The sequence below is a fragment of the Equus asinus genome, chromosome 24, assembly GCF_041296235.1.
Source record: "Equus asinus isolate D_3611 breed Donkey chromosome 24, EquAss-T2T_v2, whole genome shotgun sequence".
NCBI lineage: Eukaryota > Metazoa > Chordata > Mammalia > Perissodactyla > Equidae > Equus > Equus asinus.
Window position 1 is genome coordinate 60,808,364 of NC_091813.1, and position 20,488 is coordinate 60,828,851.

General features: G+C 36.5%; 1 protein-coding gene across 11 annotated transcripts in view; it reads right to left on the minus strand.

The window, feature by feature from the left end:
- PTPRK (protein tyrosine phosphatase receptor type K) overlaps window positions 1–20,488 on the minus strand; it is a 514,767-nt gene that overhangs the window by 217,570 nt on the left and 276,709 nt on the right. For all 11 annotated transcript variants that reach the window (XM_070496694.1, XM_044753877.2, XM_044753876.2 and 8 more), the window contains exon 6: window positions 12,793–12,967. In XM_070496694.1, coding sequence (XP_070352795.1) covers window positions 12,793–12,967 — 175 coding nt within the window. The remainder of the gene's footprint in view (window positions 1–12,792; window positions 12,968–20,488) is intronic.

The window sequence follows — 20,488 nt, forward strand, 5'->3', positions numbered from 1 at the left end:
AAGCTTATGAGTTGGTGCTAAGCTACGCTCACTACAAATGTATATGGAAAGTGAAGAAATTTCAAGCATAAAAATTTGAGAAGAAAAAACAAATCCCTGGGACATGCCCTGCTTATTGACATTTTTCATTGCAAAGAAAAGTCTCATTTGCAGGTAACTTTTTAATTTTCATATACTTGTGATTAACTAAATCTGGAACAGTTACTTTTAGCTGGAAATAGAAAGAAAAAGTATAAACAGAAGGTTTAATGGCTTCTTAGATCCTTATGGAAAGAAACTAGAGGAGAGGAAAGAACTAGATTAAGAAATTATTCATGTTATAATTTAAACACTAGATATTCCCACAGCTACATATGGAATTATAAGACCCTAAAGATCATGTGTCTTAGTCATTTTTATTAGCAACAAATATAATGATTAACTTACAGTAAGTGCTCAACAATGTTAATCAAAACAGTGAATAAAAGTTTTACGTTTATAATAAGAGAGTTTTTGTTATTTAAAGTGAATTGAAGAGAAGTGAGAGAGAAAGGATAAAAGTCTGATAATCTTCAAAACAAACTATTTGGTTTTGGTATTTCAGACACATTCTCTCATCGGAATCTAAGAAAACACACACATTCAGCAAGAGGGCACACTTCCATCACCCAGCAGAAAGACACATGCTGCTAATGATAAGAAGTATTCATAAAAACAACTTCAATTATATCTTGCACTCTTCCTAAGTCATTCAATCAAGGCATTGGCAACAACAAAACACTTTATTTTCAGCATCCAAAAGAAGATTATCAGTATCAATTGCTTAAACCAACTGTAGATAAACAAGTGACTTTAAAAATACAGGCAAGTAAGCCAAGACAAGAGAAATGTAGAGTGTTAGAGAATTTTTAAAAGATAATTGTGATAAACTTTTTACAATCATCTTAAGAGTAATTTCATATAATACTTTAGGCTCAAGATGAGGAAAGGTCACTAATATATTGCCAAACTCATTTTTATGAGATGAATTCAAACATAATTGCTGCAACTATTCCAGCCACAATTTAGACATAGAATCCAATTATCCATTTCATTTCCATTTATACCTCATAGGCTAGATCATTTATCATGTTTCACGATAATGATCAGAAGACACATGGAAAGTGATTTCTGGAGGTAACAAATTACCTACCATTATTAGCATAGCTTACAAGATCCTGTCAACAACTACTATGCATAAATATGAGGTAATTAAATTTACAATGTGCAGGAGTGTTTGATATGCTACTTGCTTCCTTCACAGCTGCCAAAAATCTGGGTTGCTAAATGCAGCAAATCCATTTGGTTGCAAATCAGGAATCATTATGCCCCGAACTCAAACAGGTAGCTGGGATGCAATGGCTCAAGATGCTGAGATGCATCTTCCATCATCTGGTATTATTACTTCTTGCCACCAAACCATCCATCATGACTGCGGAGACAGCTTGGAACGATAGTCCTGGACCCTTGCATTACTGCTCCTTGAACTCTGTCTCATCCATCTTTTGTATCATTCCTGATTCACAGCTAAGTACCCTCTCCCGGCTGCAAAACTAAATGCGAACCTGTAATGCCTTTAACCTGCACTGCCTCTCTAATAGTAATTGATTTCTCTTTACTATGGAGTCACTGTTCAGAAAAGACCATTCATGCTTGCTACAGCTGAAAGATGATTTTTAAAAGACCCAAGTTACAGAATCCCCATAGTTGTAGAGAAATGCATTATTTTGTTTTGTTTTGCAAGTTCGGCTTCAGAAATGCATTTGTATTTCAATTTTAATATTTATTCATAAAACTCCGACACATAAACCTAAATACAGACGTAAATGCCTCTGAGTGCAAAGGTTCACACACCACAAAGGAAAGATAACCTATAACATGTATATAAATGCCATATTTCAATCTGAAATGTATTAATCAGTTTCCAATATGTTTGATAGTAAAACTCATATCTTTAAGGTACTCAGTATGTTGAAATTGCAAAACGTGTGTTTACCCTTGACATAATGCAAACAAAAGAGAGAGATTTAAAGTCAGATGCAAGAATATTTGGGAAAACTTCCTTTTAAAAGAATCTCTCACTAACCTATTTGTCTCCTTCTTCACTGATTGCTAGGAAAACCTTCAAAAATAATACCAGTTACACAGTGGTTGGTATACCATAAACTATCCAAGACTAAAGGGTTTTAATTCCGCTCTATCTGAATGCTGCTATAAAAGTTTAATAAATCAAAATGATCAAAATGTTCCCAGTGGCAGATTGGGATTCGGTTTCCAATTCAAATTCTGTTTAATATATGGCTTCTCTGACATCCTGCATTTCTACCATCCATGTTGAATCCCAAACACCCTGCTTTTCATCATTACCATGCATCAACCAGTCTGCTCATGGTAACTACTTTTTAACAGTCCTGAACAATACAAAGAAATGTCAAACCTAGCGGGGATTTTAACATAGGAAAATTATGGCAGGCGGGAACTCTTTATCTACCCTCAAGTAAATATTTTTAAACTACCCGCTGCAGTGAATGACATTCTTTGAGGCTCAAGAAACGCTGTTGGGCCAAAAGTCTTAGAAAGAAAATCCCCCTCCTTCTAACACTTTAAAAAATTGATGTAAGAAAAAGACATGTCTAGGAGCATTATCATCAGGGGCAATCAAATTTTTGAAGAGCAGAGAAAGTAGAGAAGTCTTTAGACAACTTCCCTTATTTCTATGAAGTAACAACTTTTTACAAAGAAAAGAAAAAAGATTTTCTTTTTACAGCCTCAAATCCAACCAAGAATCTACATGAAGCAGCAGGGAAAAGATATTTACATATGATATATCTTACATGTTTTTATACGTGGATAATGCCAGGAATAAAGAAAAAAAGACATTATACTTAACTATGTCAGGGTTCTCTTTCTAAATTTTCATTTAATTGAATACATCTGCTTTTACCCTAAGTTTAACAACATGAAAAATTCTAATAATACTGGCTAAAGGCTGTGAAATGGAAGCTTACAAAATACAAAGAATTTCTATGCACTAAGTACCTATTGTTTAATTCATCTTGTGTTGAATCCTTATTTAATACCCTGCAATTAGTCAAAGCCTTTCCCAGATGCCTAAAGCTTTTAAATCTGTCTCTCCAGTACCCCAATCAAGAGATTACAACTGAAATTAGCATCTATGCTCTCAAATAAGTTCTACAAGCCTTCCAAATTTCTGTCCCTAATACCGTATTTCACCTAGTATGCCAGGCTGACTCCTCCTTCTCCTGTCATTCCACAATGTTCTTAATGATATTTCCACTATAATCTCTCTGCCTTGACCAGTCCTTTCCACCACAACCCCTCTCAAGGACGCCTCACTGTCTCAAGCTTTTATGATTTTTAGAGCCCCCTAAACTTACTCCCTACAAATTCATCATTCTCCAAATCATCTACCATCCTGGTTTTCTGAGATAGACATGAAGCCGTGAATAATCTATTCCAAAATGCCCAAATGTTCCCAAGTCAAATGACTCAATAAATTTATATTTCTTAATCTGGCATTCAAATTGCCCCACAGTTAGGCCTCAAAGTATACTTTCAGGCTCGTCTCAGACTTCTTCCCTGGAAAACACTTTGTTATGGTCAATATTTAATACTAGTCCACAAGAGCATGTATTTTTCCACAAGAGAATGTGTTTTCCCACATCATGCCTTCTGGTTGGAATGCCCTTTACTTAATGACCCAAATCCTACCCATCCATCAATGGTAAGATGATACTTTGCCTCCTCCTCAACATATTCCCTGATGACCAAAGGCTGGGAGCAGGCTGTCCTCCTCTGCTCTCCACATTAGACCATGCCATTCACACGGCACGTTACAAGCCATGCTGTTTTTGTTTCTTTAACAACAATTATTTGATTATATCTGCTGGGTGTTGGCCATGGTACTGGCTACTGAACACAACAGTGAAAGAGCAAACGGGGACAGTCCTTGATTTTTTCAGTCTAGTGGTGGAGGCAGATGTTAGGAATGCTGCAATATTTTGAAGACCAGTGAAGAAGCACTGCAGACAGAAAAAGCCAAGGTCCTAAGTAGAAGAGAGCACGGTGCACTAAAGCAAGTGAAAGAAAGCCACTGTGGCTAGAACTCGGTGAACAAAGGGCAATCTCATGAAGGACTGGAGAGGTGGGCAAAGCCAGATGACGAGGTGCCTTGGAGACTGTAATGAGACACAAGATTCAGACTGCACGAACAAGGAGAGCACATTCTGACTTACTCTACGTAATATGATCATTCTTACTGCTGAGTGAAGACTGATTTGGAGGAGCCAAGTGCTGATGTGGGGAACCACATAGGAGGCTTTTTATAGAAGAATAGGAAATAAAAGGTGGTGACATGGATGAAATTGATGGTAGTGAAGGTAAAGAAAGTTCTGGGAACCCAGACGAAATGCAATAAAATTCAGACAAATGAATGAACCAGTCAAATAACATATTTATTTCTATTTGCTATATCCACATCAACAATGCAAAAATATTTGAAACCATTGTCTTATACAAATATATTTTCTGCACATACTAATAGTAGGTATTAGATAAATATCTTTTGAAAGCTTAGAGCTAAATAACTTTGGAGAAAAAACTGTAAAACTAAATCAATGGATTTTCTTCTGTACTAGAAAATAACTATCATTTGGCCTAGAGGTGTTTTGGAAAAAACTGAGAAGAAACCTGAATGAAATATGAATGTGGAAGCATGCATATATTTGAGGAAAAAGAAGTGCTGGTGGAGGCAACAGCAAGTGGAAAGGCCCTAAGGCAGGAGTATGCGTGGAAGAGTTGGTATGCCTGCTATGAAATAAGGAAGGAGGTTAGGGATAAGAAATAAATTTTGTGTGGTACTTGGGAGATATTTCATTTAAGGATTTCTGGACCAGAAAAAAGACTGATTTTTTTTCCTTAATGTGAAGGGAAGACATTGGAAGGGGTGACACAGTAACAAGAAAGTAGCAATGGTTTCCTCCATATGTTTATGAAGATGAAAGAAAATGTCAATGGCAATTAGGAAGATGTAAATAACCATGTGGGTACAATTTCTTCCTAAGAAGGGTAAGGTAATTATTCATTTATTGTTCCTCTGTTTTAACACAATGACAGATTCTGTGCCATCACAACTAAATCTGATTCCAAATCGTGCAACACTACAGAAAGACAACAAAATATTTTCCTAGTTTAAGGCTCAGAAAGCAGAAAATGGAGAGCAAAACAAAGCCTTCTTCCAAATTATATCCTAAAGTTAAAAAGTAACCTTGTCCCTCTACCTCACAAGAGATGAGAACACATCTGTAGGCCATAATGTCTATAAAAAACAAGGATCACAGCTAAGATAAAGCCGTATAAGGAGAGGCTGTTATGGATTCAATGTGTTGAGGAATGCTGCCACATATTTTGCCATTAATTAATCTCTGTCCAATCCTCAGTCCCCAAATCCTCACTTTTAACACTAAAAAGGTAAAAGTTTTCCTTTTTTATAAAAACTAATAACTATGAACTAAATACAATCCATGCTGAGGACTAACAAAATATAAATGTTTATCTGCTTATTGGTGTTGACCTTATGATTGTTTTTAATTCTCACTACACCAAATGTTTCTTAGAAAAGGGAATAACAGGGTTTATACTAACTCAAATGGAAAGGAAAGTGCTTTCTGCGGTACTACGATAAAGCTTTGTTGAACAAGTTGATTTGACTGATTTATTCATAATAAATACATACATATTGTCCTCTGTCTTCTTTGTAAGACTTCTACCTAACACTTCAGGAGTGTTTTCTGTTTTCTGTGTATTTCCTAGTAAGCAGAATGTGTATCAGCTAGCTTTTAAAAAGATGTGACCATCTAAGTGCAAACAGTTGATGATAGATGCAAAAAGCTCAACCCAAAAAATCACCTGTCAGTCATACCCTGGTAGGGAAGCCTGCTATTATGGACTTTCTTGAATATGAAGTGATGGAGAGTGTGAGAGACTCAAAAACTATAACTAATGAAGTAATGTCCCACCACAACACCTACATGGCCATCTTTACTCAGTGTCCCACTAAAAACTATGAATTAGCTCTCTGCCTCACTGATTGATTTCAGTCTGTCAGCTATAGAGCTTCTGTTTAATTAACACTCTATATGACTCTCACATTACAACATTATTTACCAAATTATGGTTAACAAAGAGTTTTTAATGGAATAGCTTCTTTGGAGTGGTATTTTCTATTTGTTAGGGGATCTTATTTTTCCTATAGAATTAAAAATATGACCAAAATCAAAGTTGAAACTTGGTGCCAAAATATTCAATAATTCTACATTTTCCTATAAAATTAATTAAATTCTAAATTGCTTGAGAGCTGAGACTACACGTGCTGTTTCTTTGTAATTTCTCGGTGCCTACTACTTACCATTGTAAGTACTCAATAAAAGCTGCTAGCTGATTTTTCAATGAAGTTGCAAATGGACTTCATTGCTTCCTTTTTGGTTTGGGGTAAGAAAAAGAAAAATAGTGAACAGGGAGGGAAATATAAATTATGAAGACATTGTTAGTCCATGAAGTTGATCTAAGTCCTTTGGAATAAGTGGACCCAAATTACATTTATAACAAACTCCAAGAGAAGAGAATTATAGGCTCAGAAGGAAAGCACAGACCTACTATCAGGGCTCTGAAATCAAGTTCCCTAGAGTTCAAGAGAAAGCATGACTTGGCTTGCGAGTCACTCTGCTTCCTCTTTGATCCTTCTCAAATCCTTAGGAGGAAGCTCCAACAAAAGCTTAATCCCCAAAGAGTCACTCCAAAAAAGCGACCAGCTCCTCAACTGCTAAACATTATATAGAGCTCTCCATGTGAATCACCTATGCAGACACACTCAGAGACCCTTCGGGGAAGAATTCTCACTGCATTTTCATTTCTAAAACAAACAGAGAAAATAAATAACAAAATAACCACTGAGGCAAAACGTGCTACATTCTACAATTTGCATGAAGGAGCATAAGGAAACTCAGAGGAGCAGCAAGTAAATAGGAAAAAGTATTTGGAATAATGGTGTACCAAAGGGGACAGAATGGAGTTTCAGTTATAAGACATTACCTTAAATAAGGTCATCTGGCATCCTTTCGCACACTTAGAATTTAAAAATGTACCAGACATCTTGTATATTGAATCACCTGAATTACAAGTAGCTACTGTGAATGAAAGGAGACTCCAAATGTTTCCTTTATCATACTCAAGGTCGCAAAGTAAAATTTTTTGATATGCAACATTTGGAGTCACCTCCAAATTTGAGACATTTGGTATCCCCTGACGGATTGCATGGGCTTTCCTAACTATGTAGGGACAGTTGGGGAAAATTAGTATGTGGTTTATGCATGTGATTAGACTTTCATTATGTTTAGATTTTACAAAACATAGACGTTTAAATTGAATCCTCCAGATAACTAAATTTTCTGTCAAGTTGACTAGTTTTTACAATAGAAGCAAAGAAAAGGGATTTTCAAATCACCATTAAGAAAAAAGATCTTTACATGAATTCATGAGTCTGAGAGCTGTTCTATGAAAGCTAGTAAAAGTCAACAGTGTGTGGTATTAAGCAAACTGCTGAAGGACTGAAGCTAGAAATTCCACGGCCTTTAACTACCAGCTAACAAAAGTATTAGTAAAGTATGTTGTGTTTTCCACTTCCCAAATGTCCCTGCTTCTCATGTAAAAATATTAAAATGAAATATTCAGACCCAATTTTTAAGTAGCATATACAAAAAGACTATAATACAACTTATTGTGCAAATCAAGATTATTTTTCAGGTGAAAACAATGTCATGCTAAACTTAAAGTCACCCTCCTAGTCCACGTGAGAAAGGAGACATTGGTTCAGACACTAGAACAAACAATTGCCATCCTTTTTTCCTGTATGTCAGCAATCTTCACTCCAGCTATAGATAGGGGTGGGTATGCGGTTCATCATCCATACCCTGCATCTTTTATGGTCAGCCCCACAGCTCTGTCTTCAACTAAACGATTGTATTTATTCATTTTTAGAAAAGTATCAATTGTCTTTACGTAAAGTTGTGCTAGGTGGTGCAGCAAACAAAGATGAACTAGACAGGCTCTGATGGAACATCAACTACAAATAAGTACAAGAAGAGCAGAATCCAGAAGGTTTAAATGCAAACCTAGGGTTAGTTTGGACTTCTTCCCTCCTTCACAACTTCATTCGATAGCTGGTACTAGGCAACCGATTCCATTAACAGCTTGCCATTCACCAAATAAGCTATGATCCCACTGTTATCTGACTTCTTCTAACACCCTTCTCCCATATTACCAAATTCCAAACTCTGTATGTCTTTCAAGATTAAGTTGTACATTCTCCTTGTGTCATTGTATGCAGCTATGCAATTTTTCATACTTGTAGGAGGTAGTTACCTCTCCAACCCCAAGTGGATGAGACTAAGGAAGTAGGTAGCCGTGTTGTCATCCTATAACCATAAGGAGACCTGGTTTAGGATAGAAGCCAAAGCCGTGGACTGCAGGGTGAAGAATGTGAAAGATCTGGATCCTTCATGACTAAATGAACCAACCTTGAAGCTTATTCCTGCACTTTCCAGTTACAGAAGGTCATTACACACCCTTATTTTTAGGTTAGTTTGTGTTGTCTTACAAAGGGAAGTATTAACAACAATCCACATTCTTTATGATTTTAAACACTGAACTTTGTTTTTCAGGTCCAGCTACACTGAGTAAAGATTGGGTAGATGAGTTGACATTCACCTTACTTTATAGCTAGAGGTTACTGGTAATCATTAGGAATAGATATAAATATTACCTAAACACTTTTTATGTCCAGAGCAGTTTGATACTGGCTAATAGTTGACACTAAAATTTAAAAATCAAACCCACAACAAACAAAAAACTACGATTTCACATTAAATAACATGTAATTGGAATTTCACAGATAAAAATAATAGATATAAAAGCATAACTAACAACTGCGAAGAGAAATTGACTGTCACTGAAGCAATCAGAGAATTTTGTCTAAGTTTATTGTGGGTAGTTGGTTAGAAATGTGAGTGTTTGATTCAGACAGTTGGAAAGGAGAGGAGCAGATCGCAAATGAGGTAGCAAATGAGAATCTATAACGTTAACTCAGGCTACAAAGTTGGTGCTTTTAGTTTGAAATTTGTAAACACCATTTCAACCTGTATTTCACATTTTTTACACTTCAATTTTGTAGAAACATCGAGCAAAAACATCTGCTCTTCATCTCATCTCTGTAAAAACTTCTTTGTCAATAAAGATTGGCTTCCACAGGCTGAAGACATTATCATTACTCAAAATGATCTGGAAGCAATGTTAAAGTCATGACCAAGTAAATTGTGTTTCAGCGTACTCTTTTTTTTCCTCCTCTGGCTGTGGAAACACAGAGATCAATACTCTTCAACATGAGAATTTTGCAGTGAAATTTTCATTTGTAACAAACAGCAACAAAAAAGCCTTCAGCATGCCTGTCACTTTCAGTTTAGCAGAAAATGCACTAATAAACTCTTACCCTTGGGTCATCATTGGCAACAGGCAATACCATGCCAGCTCTTATTAAAGACTAGTCATATCACTGCCCCCAAAATTTCCTTTAAAATTACCATCTTTTGCATCCACATAGCAGAATGTCAGCTTTGAAAGTGCCAATGAGAGACAGGACCTGTCACCATAGTTAATTCTCAGCACTGTGTCAACACCGGGACAGCTGCCCCTGAAGGGTATGTTCTTTGGTTAGCAATATTTATTTGGTGGTTATCTGGACAAACAAGAAAATTTATTGCTCTATCTTAGTTTTCAAATAAAACACCAAGCTCAGTATCACCTGTAAGTATTAGATATATAACAAACTAAAATGTTGAAAAGAAAAATTAAACTGCCAAAACTATCAAAATATGTTTCTAAAATGTTAACAGACTCTGGATAGCACATCCAAAGCCCCATCATATTTTACCCAACAGGTACAATATAAAATCTAAAACAGAATATAGGCTAAATGGCAGGACTTCCTTAAAAAAAGAAAAAGGAAAGAAAAAAAGCCAAAGTTTTCTATGAAATTCAAGGATTCTCCCTTTATAAATCTCATTGAAATAATTATTTCTTCCACAAGTGACACTCTTGGAAAAGCCATAATGCAATTGTCTCTGGGTAAAGAAAACCAAACTTTGATAAAATGGTAAAATCTACTTTTCGCTTCAGATAAACAGGTAATTTCTTTTGAAATAAACAGGCATTAAATGACATTAGAAAAGAAGAAAGATCTTTAAAGGGAGCGCCTGGATAAAAGCTTCAACTCTGCCATCTATAAACTGCTGAACAAATCATAGGGCCACTCCCTCAAAAAAAATTATCTCTATCTAACCAGCCGGTATTCAGAAGCAGTCTACCTGCATTATGAAAAGCCAGCATCTTCTTCAGGGGCCGCACGTCGTGAACGCACATACAGTACCATGAAGATACAGTGAGCATGATGACTCAAGAGCACACCTACTCTCCTGTGTCCACAGTATATTGTCACTCTGAAGAAAACCAAGGACACCCGCAGGCTTTCAAACTAGGCTCAGGTGAGAAAGCTGCTGGGACCGGGCTCAACAAAAAGGAATATACAAGCATGTATGAACACAGTTAAACTGTCTCTCTACCTAAATAACAGAGCCAAATGTTATCATATTTTCTTATTATTCAATTAATTAGGGCTATGATTTCATGAGCTTAGGCGGGTGATATGAGCTGACTCTGGAGACATGAGGGAAGTTTTATTTAAAATAGAGTCATATCCAATCTATAAAGATCAACTGTTTTTTGATGAGCTATAGGATCTCTCAAGAAAAAAGCATTACAAGCAGCTAACAGCAGTACTTAATAATGTTAATGTGAGATACAGCTGTGTCACTGAGAGTCAAGAAACATGGGGTTAAATTCTGGCTCAATTATTAGATCTTTGTGGCTCTAGGCAATTATCAAATAGTCTGAATTTTAATTTTCTTCTCTCTAAAAGTATTGAAGGTTAAAGCATTAAAACCCAGTAAATCTTAAAATGAAATAATACATGTAAAAGACATTTGATGTCAAGCAATATAAAATATATTAACTTGAATATGAATGTATCTCATTTTCTCCTTCCAGCCTCTGGGCCTTGGCACATCCCTCGCTCTCTGCCTGCTAATGTTTTTTCTCTTACTCCTGCCCCCACATCCACATCCCTCACCTGGGCAGCTTTTTCCCAAGCTTCCATTGGAAGAGATAATCAAGCGGACACCACCACTGGTTGACCCTCGAGCTGGACCAGGGCAATCAGAGGCTTCTCACCCCCTCCTCTGCCCTTGGAATGTACGCTCTGCCTACCATTCCCACAGTAAGGAGCTATTCCAAAGACATAGCCTTGAGGAAGTAAGGTGTTGTTGCAACCATCTGGATGGTATAAGTGACTGAACCCAATTACAGCCGCTATATAAACTTCTAAGATTGTGGCAGGCGGGTACAGAGATCTACTCGTCTTGTGGCCGCCCAAAACAAGCCTTGTAAGTCAATAAGTTCCCTTGCTTATTAAACCCGCCACCTACCAACCTGGAGCGGTCTGCCTCTTTCTTTGGTCTCCTTGGCCCCCGTGCATGGGGACCAGTTTGCGAACCAACACCTTCAAATCCTATCTCAAAGAAAACTCACTGACAAAGGCCTTCCCTGGCGCCTCTGACAAGTCTCAGTCCAGTGTAGACGTTTTTCTTAGGACCTCCCAAACTTCTCCTTGAGGACACTTCCTGGTTTATATTCATTTGTGTCCTTATTGAGTGATACCTGACAGTCTATTCAACAGAGCTGCTTTTCCTCAATTTTCACATGGCTGATGTCTTCATTTTTTTAATGTTTCAGCTCAGTTGTCACCTTCTCAGAGAGGCCTTCCAGAGCATCTTAACTAAAATATCAGTCCTCCCCATTTTGTGTGTCTATTTTTCTTCATAACATATACCATGACTTGATAATACATTTTCCACATCTTTCTATATAGTGTGCCTAACACAGTTTAGTGTTAAGCTCCACATGGTCAGGGACTTTGTATTTTATTTACAATTATATCCCCACAGCCTAGAACAGTGTATGGAATATAACAAAGACTCAGTAAATTCTGAATGATGTAATATGCACTGTGCACTTGTACTTATTTTTCCACTTTTCACCTCAGATATGTACTGTGTCATAATCCCTCACAATTTCTCTAGTCATCTCAGTATCCAAAGAACATTAGCAAGTCTAACCATCTAAGATCCTACAGGGGCCAGAATTGGTGAACATCCACCACTGGGCTTTGATACTGGTAAAATTTACAGGTCTACACGGGGATAGAAACTTTGACATTGACCTCATTGCCACAAAGCTTTGAAGAACAAATGTAATATCTGGGGAACTGTTTTAAAAAGGAAAAACAAATTAAATTAAAATGCAAACTAGATGATAGCAATAGGGAATAAAGTGCTTTACATGGTTAGTTCTATCAGAGCTTCCTAAAATGGATTCCTTTGGATGGAAAACACTTGCTGAAAACTTGTCTGGCGAACCATACAACTACAGTCTTAATTTTACCTTAAGATGTTACCAGAACTTTTATAATAATATGATTTTTTTAGTGACTCGAACACTAGGTTTAAAACTCAATCCAATTATCTACAGATTTGCTTTTGTTCTTCTAAAGACATGCAATTTCATGACATGAAAGCAACTTCACATTACCTCTCACAATAAGTTGAGCAAAATTGGACACACCAGAACCTCGTTCTGACTGAGTTACACAGCGATACAAATCCTGGTCAGTTTTTGTCACTTCTTGCAATCTAAAGGAAGCCGCAAATCTTCTGTGATTGATGTTTTTAGTCTGGGCTACTGGTATATCCTCTCCATTTCGTCTCTGCAAACAGAAAGCAATCTTTAAAAAACAGGTTCTTAACATTTCTGTAAATCTAAAGTATCTTAGTAACCAACATCTGTGATAAATTATTCTTGTTATTAAATTAGGAGGAAAATGCCTACGTAAGCCCACAAATTTTTACCATTGCCATTCAATCAGGAAAAGTATGTAAGCAAATACTGGTATCCTTTAAGGAGTACAGTGTTGACACTATAGTCGTAATCTCAGTTTTCCATAAAATTGCTGTTAGCACAGCATATATGAAGAAACAGGACAGGGGCCGGCCCCGTGGTCCAGTAGTTAAGTTCACACGCTCCGCTTTGGCAGCCCAGGGTTTCGCCAGTTCGGATCCTGGGCATGGACATGGCACTGCTCAGCAGGCCACGCTGAGGCGGCATCCCACATGCCACAACTAGAAGGACCACAACTAAAATATACAACTATATACTGGGGGGATTTGGGGAGAAAAAGCAGAAAAAAAAAAAAAAAGATTGGCAACAGTTGTTAGCTCAGGTGCCAATCTTAAAAAAACAAACAAAACAGGACAGTTAATGGTTCTGGGGTAAATGATTCACTGTCCCCCTTCTCCCAGAGTATATACAGGTAGAAGCTTCTTTTAGCCCTTATACCTTACTGCATGGGCTCCAACAGGTTTGTCCCCTCCAGAAGAATGAGACCATGATGGAGGCATCTCAGTCTTCTAAATTGTAGCACGTGATAGCCACAGGATGACAATAAAATACTGATGAATAATTTAGATCAAACTAAACTCTGTGTTCTTTGCAAACTTTTATCTCTTTGACATTAATAATAGCCAATTTATGGAATTTTTTAAAAGTAATCAAAAGAACCTAAATGTTAAAAGAATATCTGTCAACATTCGAAATATCAGAAAACATATTTACGATATCAGGGTGCCTCACACAAGAGCAGTAAGGGTAAAGTATAAAGGAAATGGTTGAAAATTCAACTATAACAAAATTTATAACTTCCATATGTTATAAGACATCATAAATAAAGTGAAAAAAAATGAGACACAAACTGTGATAAGATCTTTGTCATGGAAATAACCATCAAAAGATAAATAACCAGGTTATGTAAAGACCTTCTACAGTTCAATAAGAAAAAAGACAAATAACCCTATCAAAAAACAGCCAGGCTATAAAAAGAGGAAATGTATATGTCTAATAACCATGAAAAGAGATCCTCAACCAAATTTAAAAATTCTTTATGTCAAAGACAGCACAAAAGGCAAAGAAAAGCCACAGCTACGAGAAAGAATTGGTCATGACCCTCAACCTCATTTCTTCTTGGGGAAATGCTAAAGGTTACCCTTGGTGACCTTTCACACTACTAGACATATCATTTCATACTATTAGTTATAGAAAAGAAAACCACAAAATTACTAGTGGAAGTGTAAACTGCTAAAGTCATTTTAGAAAATACTTTGCTACTATCTGGTAAAGTTGACGATGCATAAACCTCAAGGCCCAACAGTTCCACTTCTACCTTTCTACGTGTGAATCACTCTTGCATACACGATCATGCAGATGCGAACAGGAAGGTGGAACTCACCATCATTTGTAATGAAAAAGATCCAAATATTCCTGAGTAGTGCATAAACAAACTGAGTTGTATCCATTCAACAAAATACAATGTAGCAGTTCAACTAAGCAAACTAGGAGCAGCAGTGTGCTGGTAAAAAGGTTGAACAACGCCAGCATGCCACTAACTTGAAATACATGTATGCATGCTTAAATCTCAAAAAAAAAAAAAAAAAATCCTTAACAAAAATTAAGATATGAGATAAAAACGCAAAATGCTGACTTCTATTAATTCAGAGTGCTGGGTACATCAGTGATTATTTTCTGGTTTTCTATAAATTTTTTGTATTTTTGAAATACTTTTGTACTTTTTAAAGGAGTAAATAATAAAGGGATCATTCTATTACTTTAATATTTTAAATCCTAAAATCCACAGTATCTTTAGCCAGCCTTCTCCATATCTGAAATGATATACATGTGCATATCATGTAGTATATATGTGTATGTGTAAGCATATGAATACATATATACCTTAGGACATAAAGTTCCAATTATGACTTTATAATTTTTCACTCATTCAGTGTTTAGTTAGCTCTTCTTTCCTTACCCACCCAACTCCATGATTTTTGCACCAAGATCCCCTGCTCATTCCCCTGGATAATAATAAAGAGAAAATGCAGCTTATACCCAAAAGCCCTAAATATACCTTCATAAAATCCAGCCTAAATTCTTTCCCTACAAACCACATAAACAAAAAATCATTACACATGCACATCTCAAACTGTATTTTTTTCAATTATCACATCATTGCATACAATAGTTCTAAATGGAAGGCTGACCAAGACTCGGCACTCCGTATAGCTGTACACACCCTCACTTCATTTTCCTCCAATTTACCCCTCCAGTTTGTGCTCTCAACCTTCTGTCACCTTTCTCCCTACCATTTGTATTTCACAGTTCTTCTGAAAGGCCAGCCAACTCCTGCTGCCTACCCTTCCTTCTGAGTCATCTTGCACATGCACACACACATCCACACCCTTTAACACCATGCCTTTCAAAAACTCGTCTTGACTTGTGAAGAGATTCTAAGTATCCTTAATATTTCCCTCTTAATAATCATTATTCCAGCTTTTCATCTTAATTACCATTCATCTCACAATGCCACTTTTCTCTAAATTTTTCCCCAAGGAGGGCACATTTTCTTCTGCTATCTGAGCCTCCCTTTGGGGAAGGCTGCCATTATCCTATTTCCTAACTGTCAGATCACTCTTCCACTATCCCACTCAACAACTATGCAACTTCCACAACGCCCAGCATGCCCAAATCTCCTTCCTATCACAGTTGTCTATCAGTCCAAATTATCCTCTCCACCACAGTCCTGTGAATATTTTCAGTGATCCCAAAATTCACCCCACCTTCAGTGGGACCCACCAGACTTCCTACCACCTCATAACACCCAATTTCTTGTGCTGTGATAGTTTTCTCCGGAAGCACACCTGCCCAGGTGATGCCATCTCCTATTTCTTCAATAATTGGCATCGTCAGTGAGACCTCACTTTCTGACCTTTTACTTTATAAGCAGCCATGTCAAGAGGTTTTCACTAGCCTGAAAGATTCCTAGATTTTTTAACTTTGCATTGTTTATTCATTGCCAGGATAGGATTTGAACCATTTCAAGAATTACACAAATCCTCCTTAGACTTTCAAAAATGATTATAACAAAATGTATAATACATATTAATTAAATTAATAATAAAGGGAAGCTACATGAACACAGAACCTCAAGGACATCTAGACATCATTTATACCAAGCTATTTCTGAACTGTATCACAACTCAGAGATGTTGAGGGGCCTGCTTAAGGTGATCCCATCAGGAGATCACAAAGCTGCTTACAGTACATCATGTGACATTTGTGTGTATTAATATACTAACATACCTATAATATATATATGCTTATATAGGATATACATTATTTATATAATTAATGAGTATAGCAGACAGGCACTATTTATCTCTTGAAATAAAATAACAATTAAAATTATTATAGGGGCCAGCCCCATGGCCAAGTGGTTAAGTTTGTGCACTCTGCTTCAGCAGCCCAGGGTTTCACCTGTTCAGATCCTGGGCACAGACTTAGCACTGCTCATCAGGCCATGCTGAGGTGGCGTCCCACATAGCAGAGCCAGAAGCACCTACAACTAGAACATACAACTATGTACTGGGGGGTTTCCGGGAGAAGGAAAAAAAGAAGATTGGCAATAGATATTAGCTCAGGTGCCAATCTTTAAAAAAAAATATTATAGAGTCATAATACTCAGGTTTACCATCAATGATCATTTAATAAGAACTTCCTTGCACCTCATGTTATGTTAGCTATTATCTTGGTTCTGTCACAGCTCTCTCATACAAATCCGCTATGATAGTCATTTCCATTTAAAGACTGTAAAATCAGGATTCAGAAAAATTAGAAATGTAATACATAGCCTGTTAGTAGGAGTATTAAAACTCAAAACTAGGTTTGAGGGCACAAAATCCAGCAGTGTTTCCTCTAAACTAAATCAAAGCTGTTTTTCACTTGTATCATAGGTCCAGTCCCATGAGTTGATGATTTGTTGTTGAGCCTTGATCAGTGCATTGTAGCAATGAGAAAATATAATGCACTATACTAGACATTGTTTTATTTACTTAGCTTCCAGTAATGCATTACAGTTAAAAGTAGCAATTGATGACACGTACATTTCAGAAGTCAGAAAAAATGATAACTTTTTCTTTTATAATCCAAAATAATAGGTCTTTGCTGACAAGAAGCTATCAATTTAGCAGAGTAGGCAGGAGCACAAAGAAGGAAATAAGAAGTAATGGTAAATTTCTCTCTTATGCAGCAGTGTTTGTATAGTTTTCTGCCTTTATAGTCTTCATTTCCAGGTTCTTTATCCTGCTTTGAGATTATTATGTGATTTCTCCATTGCAAATATCACCAACTCTGAGAAATACTAAGAAATGAATCACAAAATTATATGCTCCAGGAATTATAACCTAGCATTTTGCTTTCTTCTATTCCTATTCCTCTTCCTCTTCCCCCAGGGTCCTTCTGATGTTTTCTTCTTATTTTGTCTCCAAGTATGAGTTGCTGAGACTTGTCTCTTACCAAATAACCCGGGGCAAATCAACAGAATCCCTGAGCATTATCACTCCTCTATTAACCTAAGTAAGCTTCATCATGCAGGGTGCATGCAGCGTTTATGTAACAAGTTCGGTTCCCAGAATAAAGTAGTGGAATAGTAACATTGGTTAATTCCCAACATTTATAATAACCAGGGTATTAACTAAACCCATTACTATTCAGAGTGTGGTCTACAGACTAGTAGCATCAAGATTACCTCTCAGATTGTTACAAACGCAAAGTCTAGAGCTCACTTAAGACCTACCGAATCAAAATCTGCCTTTTAACACAATCCCTAGGTTATGCATGAAAATATTACAACTTGAGACACACTGGTTGGGAACAATCATGTAGGTCCTATTCCCATTAACACTGATGGGTCTAAAAACGGATGTGTACCCTCATTCCGGTCAATGAGACACCATAGGAATAGGCCAAGTCATTTCTAGAAAGGTTTCCTTACTCCTAAAGAAGACACAATGTGTCACCTTTTCTTTTTCTCATGCCTAAAAACCAGAAGAGCTGCCTTGCCAGTATAAGAGAGCCTGATCTGAGGGAAAAGTTGACACATTGAAGATGCACATCAAGGAGAAAGAATCAGGCTCCTGATCAAGTGTCTGAAATGATGTCAACATCTCCTAGAGCCCCCTTTGTTTTGGACTTCCTGTTAAGTGACATAACACATTTGGTTTTCTATTACTTTCAGCTTGAAATCCTAAAAGTTAACATGGTACAGTTAAAATATGCTACAGTTTATTTCAGCTTCTCTTCTCAAAGCTGGAGGAAAGAAATTAATCCATTTTAATTTTAAATTAAATAATGTGGCACCTAGAACACTTGCAGAGATTATTTCACTCTACGGACTTAAAGAAAAACTTAAATTACATTTATTGTTTTATTTATTTTTTACTGCTTTTCCTGGGCACATCATGATATATGGCTCCTCCACCTTTTTAGAATTGGAGAAAGTGGAAAGACAGTGTTTTCGTACCTTTGGTATTTAGGTCCCTGTTGAATAGCAGTAAGAGGACTGTATATGATTTGTCAGGACTTGTCCTTTTTTTCCCAAAACCAATCCCAAAGTAAACCTGCACACTCTAATTACCTGAGGTTGAATGAATCACACAATTCAACCCAATTAATCCCAAATACATGAGGGTTCCTTACCAAGACCTGTCTCCCATAAGAAATCTTTGCTTTCTCACAGGGATGATAAAGCTATCATCATCACCCTTATTATTATTGAACAATTAAATTGAAGAATTGTAGAAACATGAAAGGGTATCAGGGCAAACATAAAGGTTCAGAAATTTAGAAATTTCAAAAATTAGAAACACTATGTTACTATTTTGAGAAAAGCATCCATTTACATCCACTAGAAATTATTTACTTATATAATTATTTATATTTAATATATGATTTATTGATATAATTATTATATATTCATTTCAATACATTAAGCACTTCATAAGAAAATAGTGTTCCTCTAGGAAAAAGTTACACGAAAATGACAATATTAAGTTCACCAAAGTATTTACTATTTGGCAATGAAAGGATTAAACAGGGTGGATGATATTTAGCACACAAAAAGAGACAGGTGGCAAATATTCTAATTCTGAAATAAAGCAGGGTAAAAATGTGCTGAGGATAGCAAATTATTAGAATCGGGATCATTAACTTTGTTCCTTCAATTGCAACAAAAAATAAAGTTAGCTATAAAACAAGAAAAGGAGTTTTAACCTATGAGGTGTTGGGAGAAGATAACCAATATGAGGAGCCACACAAAGAGAGCAGAGACTGAATCAGGCCGGGGGGGGCTGACATCTACATTCCAGCCCTGACCAGTATTTTTTAGCTTCACTATTTCTCATTACTTCTCAAGATCTCCAACTTTTCTTCTAAAAATGGGCATATCAATTTGGACCTGTTTATTCAACAAGGATGCTAAGAATATTAGGTGAGATAATGTGCAAACATTCTAATTGCAAATGCTGATAATATCAATATTATGAAGACAATAATTAAACAATATCTAAGTGAGTAGTACATTTGATAACCGAGATGGTCTTTTGATCTATCAACTTGGCTAGGTTACAGTTGCTAGCTATTCAATCAAACACTAAACTAGGTGTCCCTGTGAAGGTATTTTGCTAATGAGATTAAAGTTCATAACCAATTGACACAAAGAAGGGAGATTATCTAGATAATCTGGGTTGAAAGTTCAATCAGTTGAAAAGATCTTAAGAGCACAGCCGAGGGTTCCCCAAAGTAGAAGAAATTCCACCTGTGAACAGCAATTTCAGTCTGTGCCTGAATCCTCCAGCCTGCCCTTCCCAAGGGTTTGCCCCATAGATTTCAGACTTGCCTAGCCAGCCCCACAATCACATAAACCATTTCCTTGCAATAAATGTCTTGAAAAATATTTTTATATATCCTACTGGTTCTGCTTTTCATATTTAAACCCTGACTGATAGTGATGATTTTGTTACCAGAAATTGTTCTAGATGAACAGACTTTCAAGGATGAGTTTTCTGATGTGGTTTGGTTCTGGGTTTTCTGGAACTGGTTGTTTAATCTGATTAGATTTAAAGCCACTAATAAGTCTACTGCCAGTGGTAAAGAAGACACTGCTAGTCCATAGCATGATGTAGTAATATATATATGCAAAATATCACTGTTAGGTATTCCTAATCAAATATTTATAGAAGGTAAAGTTCTGGATGACCACATGTTCGCTACCTTAGAACATTTCAGACAAACTAAGGAATATAATGGTGTAGGGGAGGAAGACAATTCCTCTACCATCTAGGTC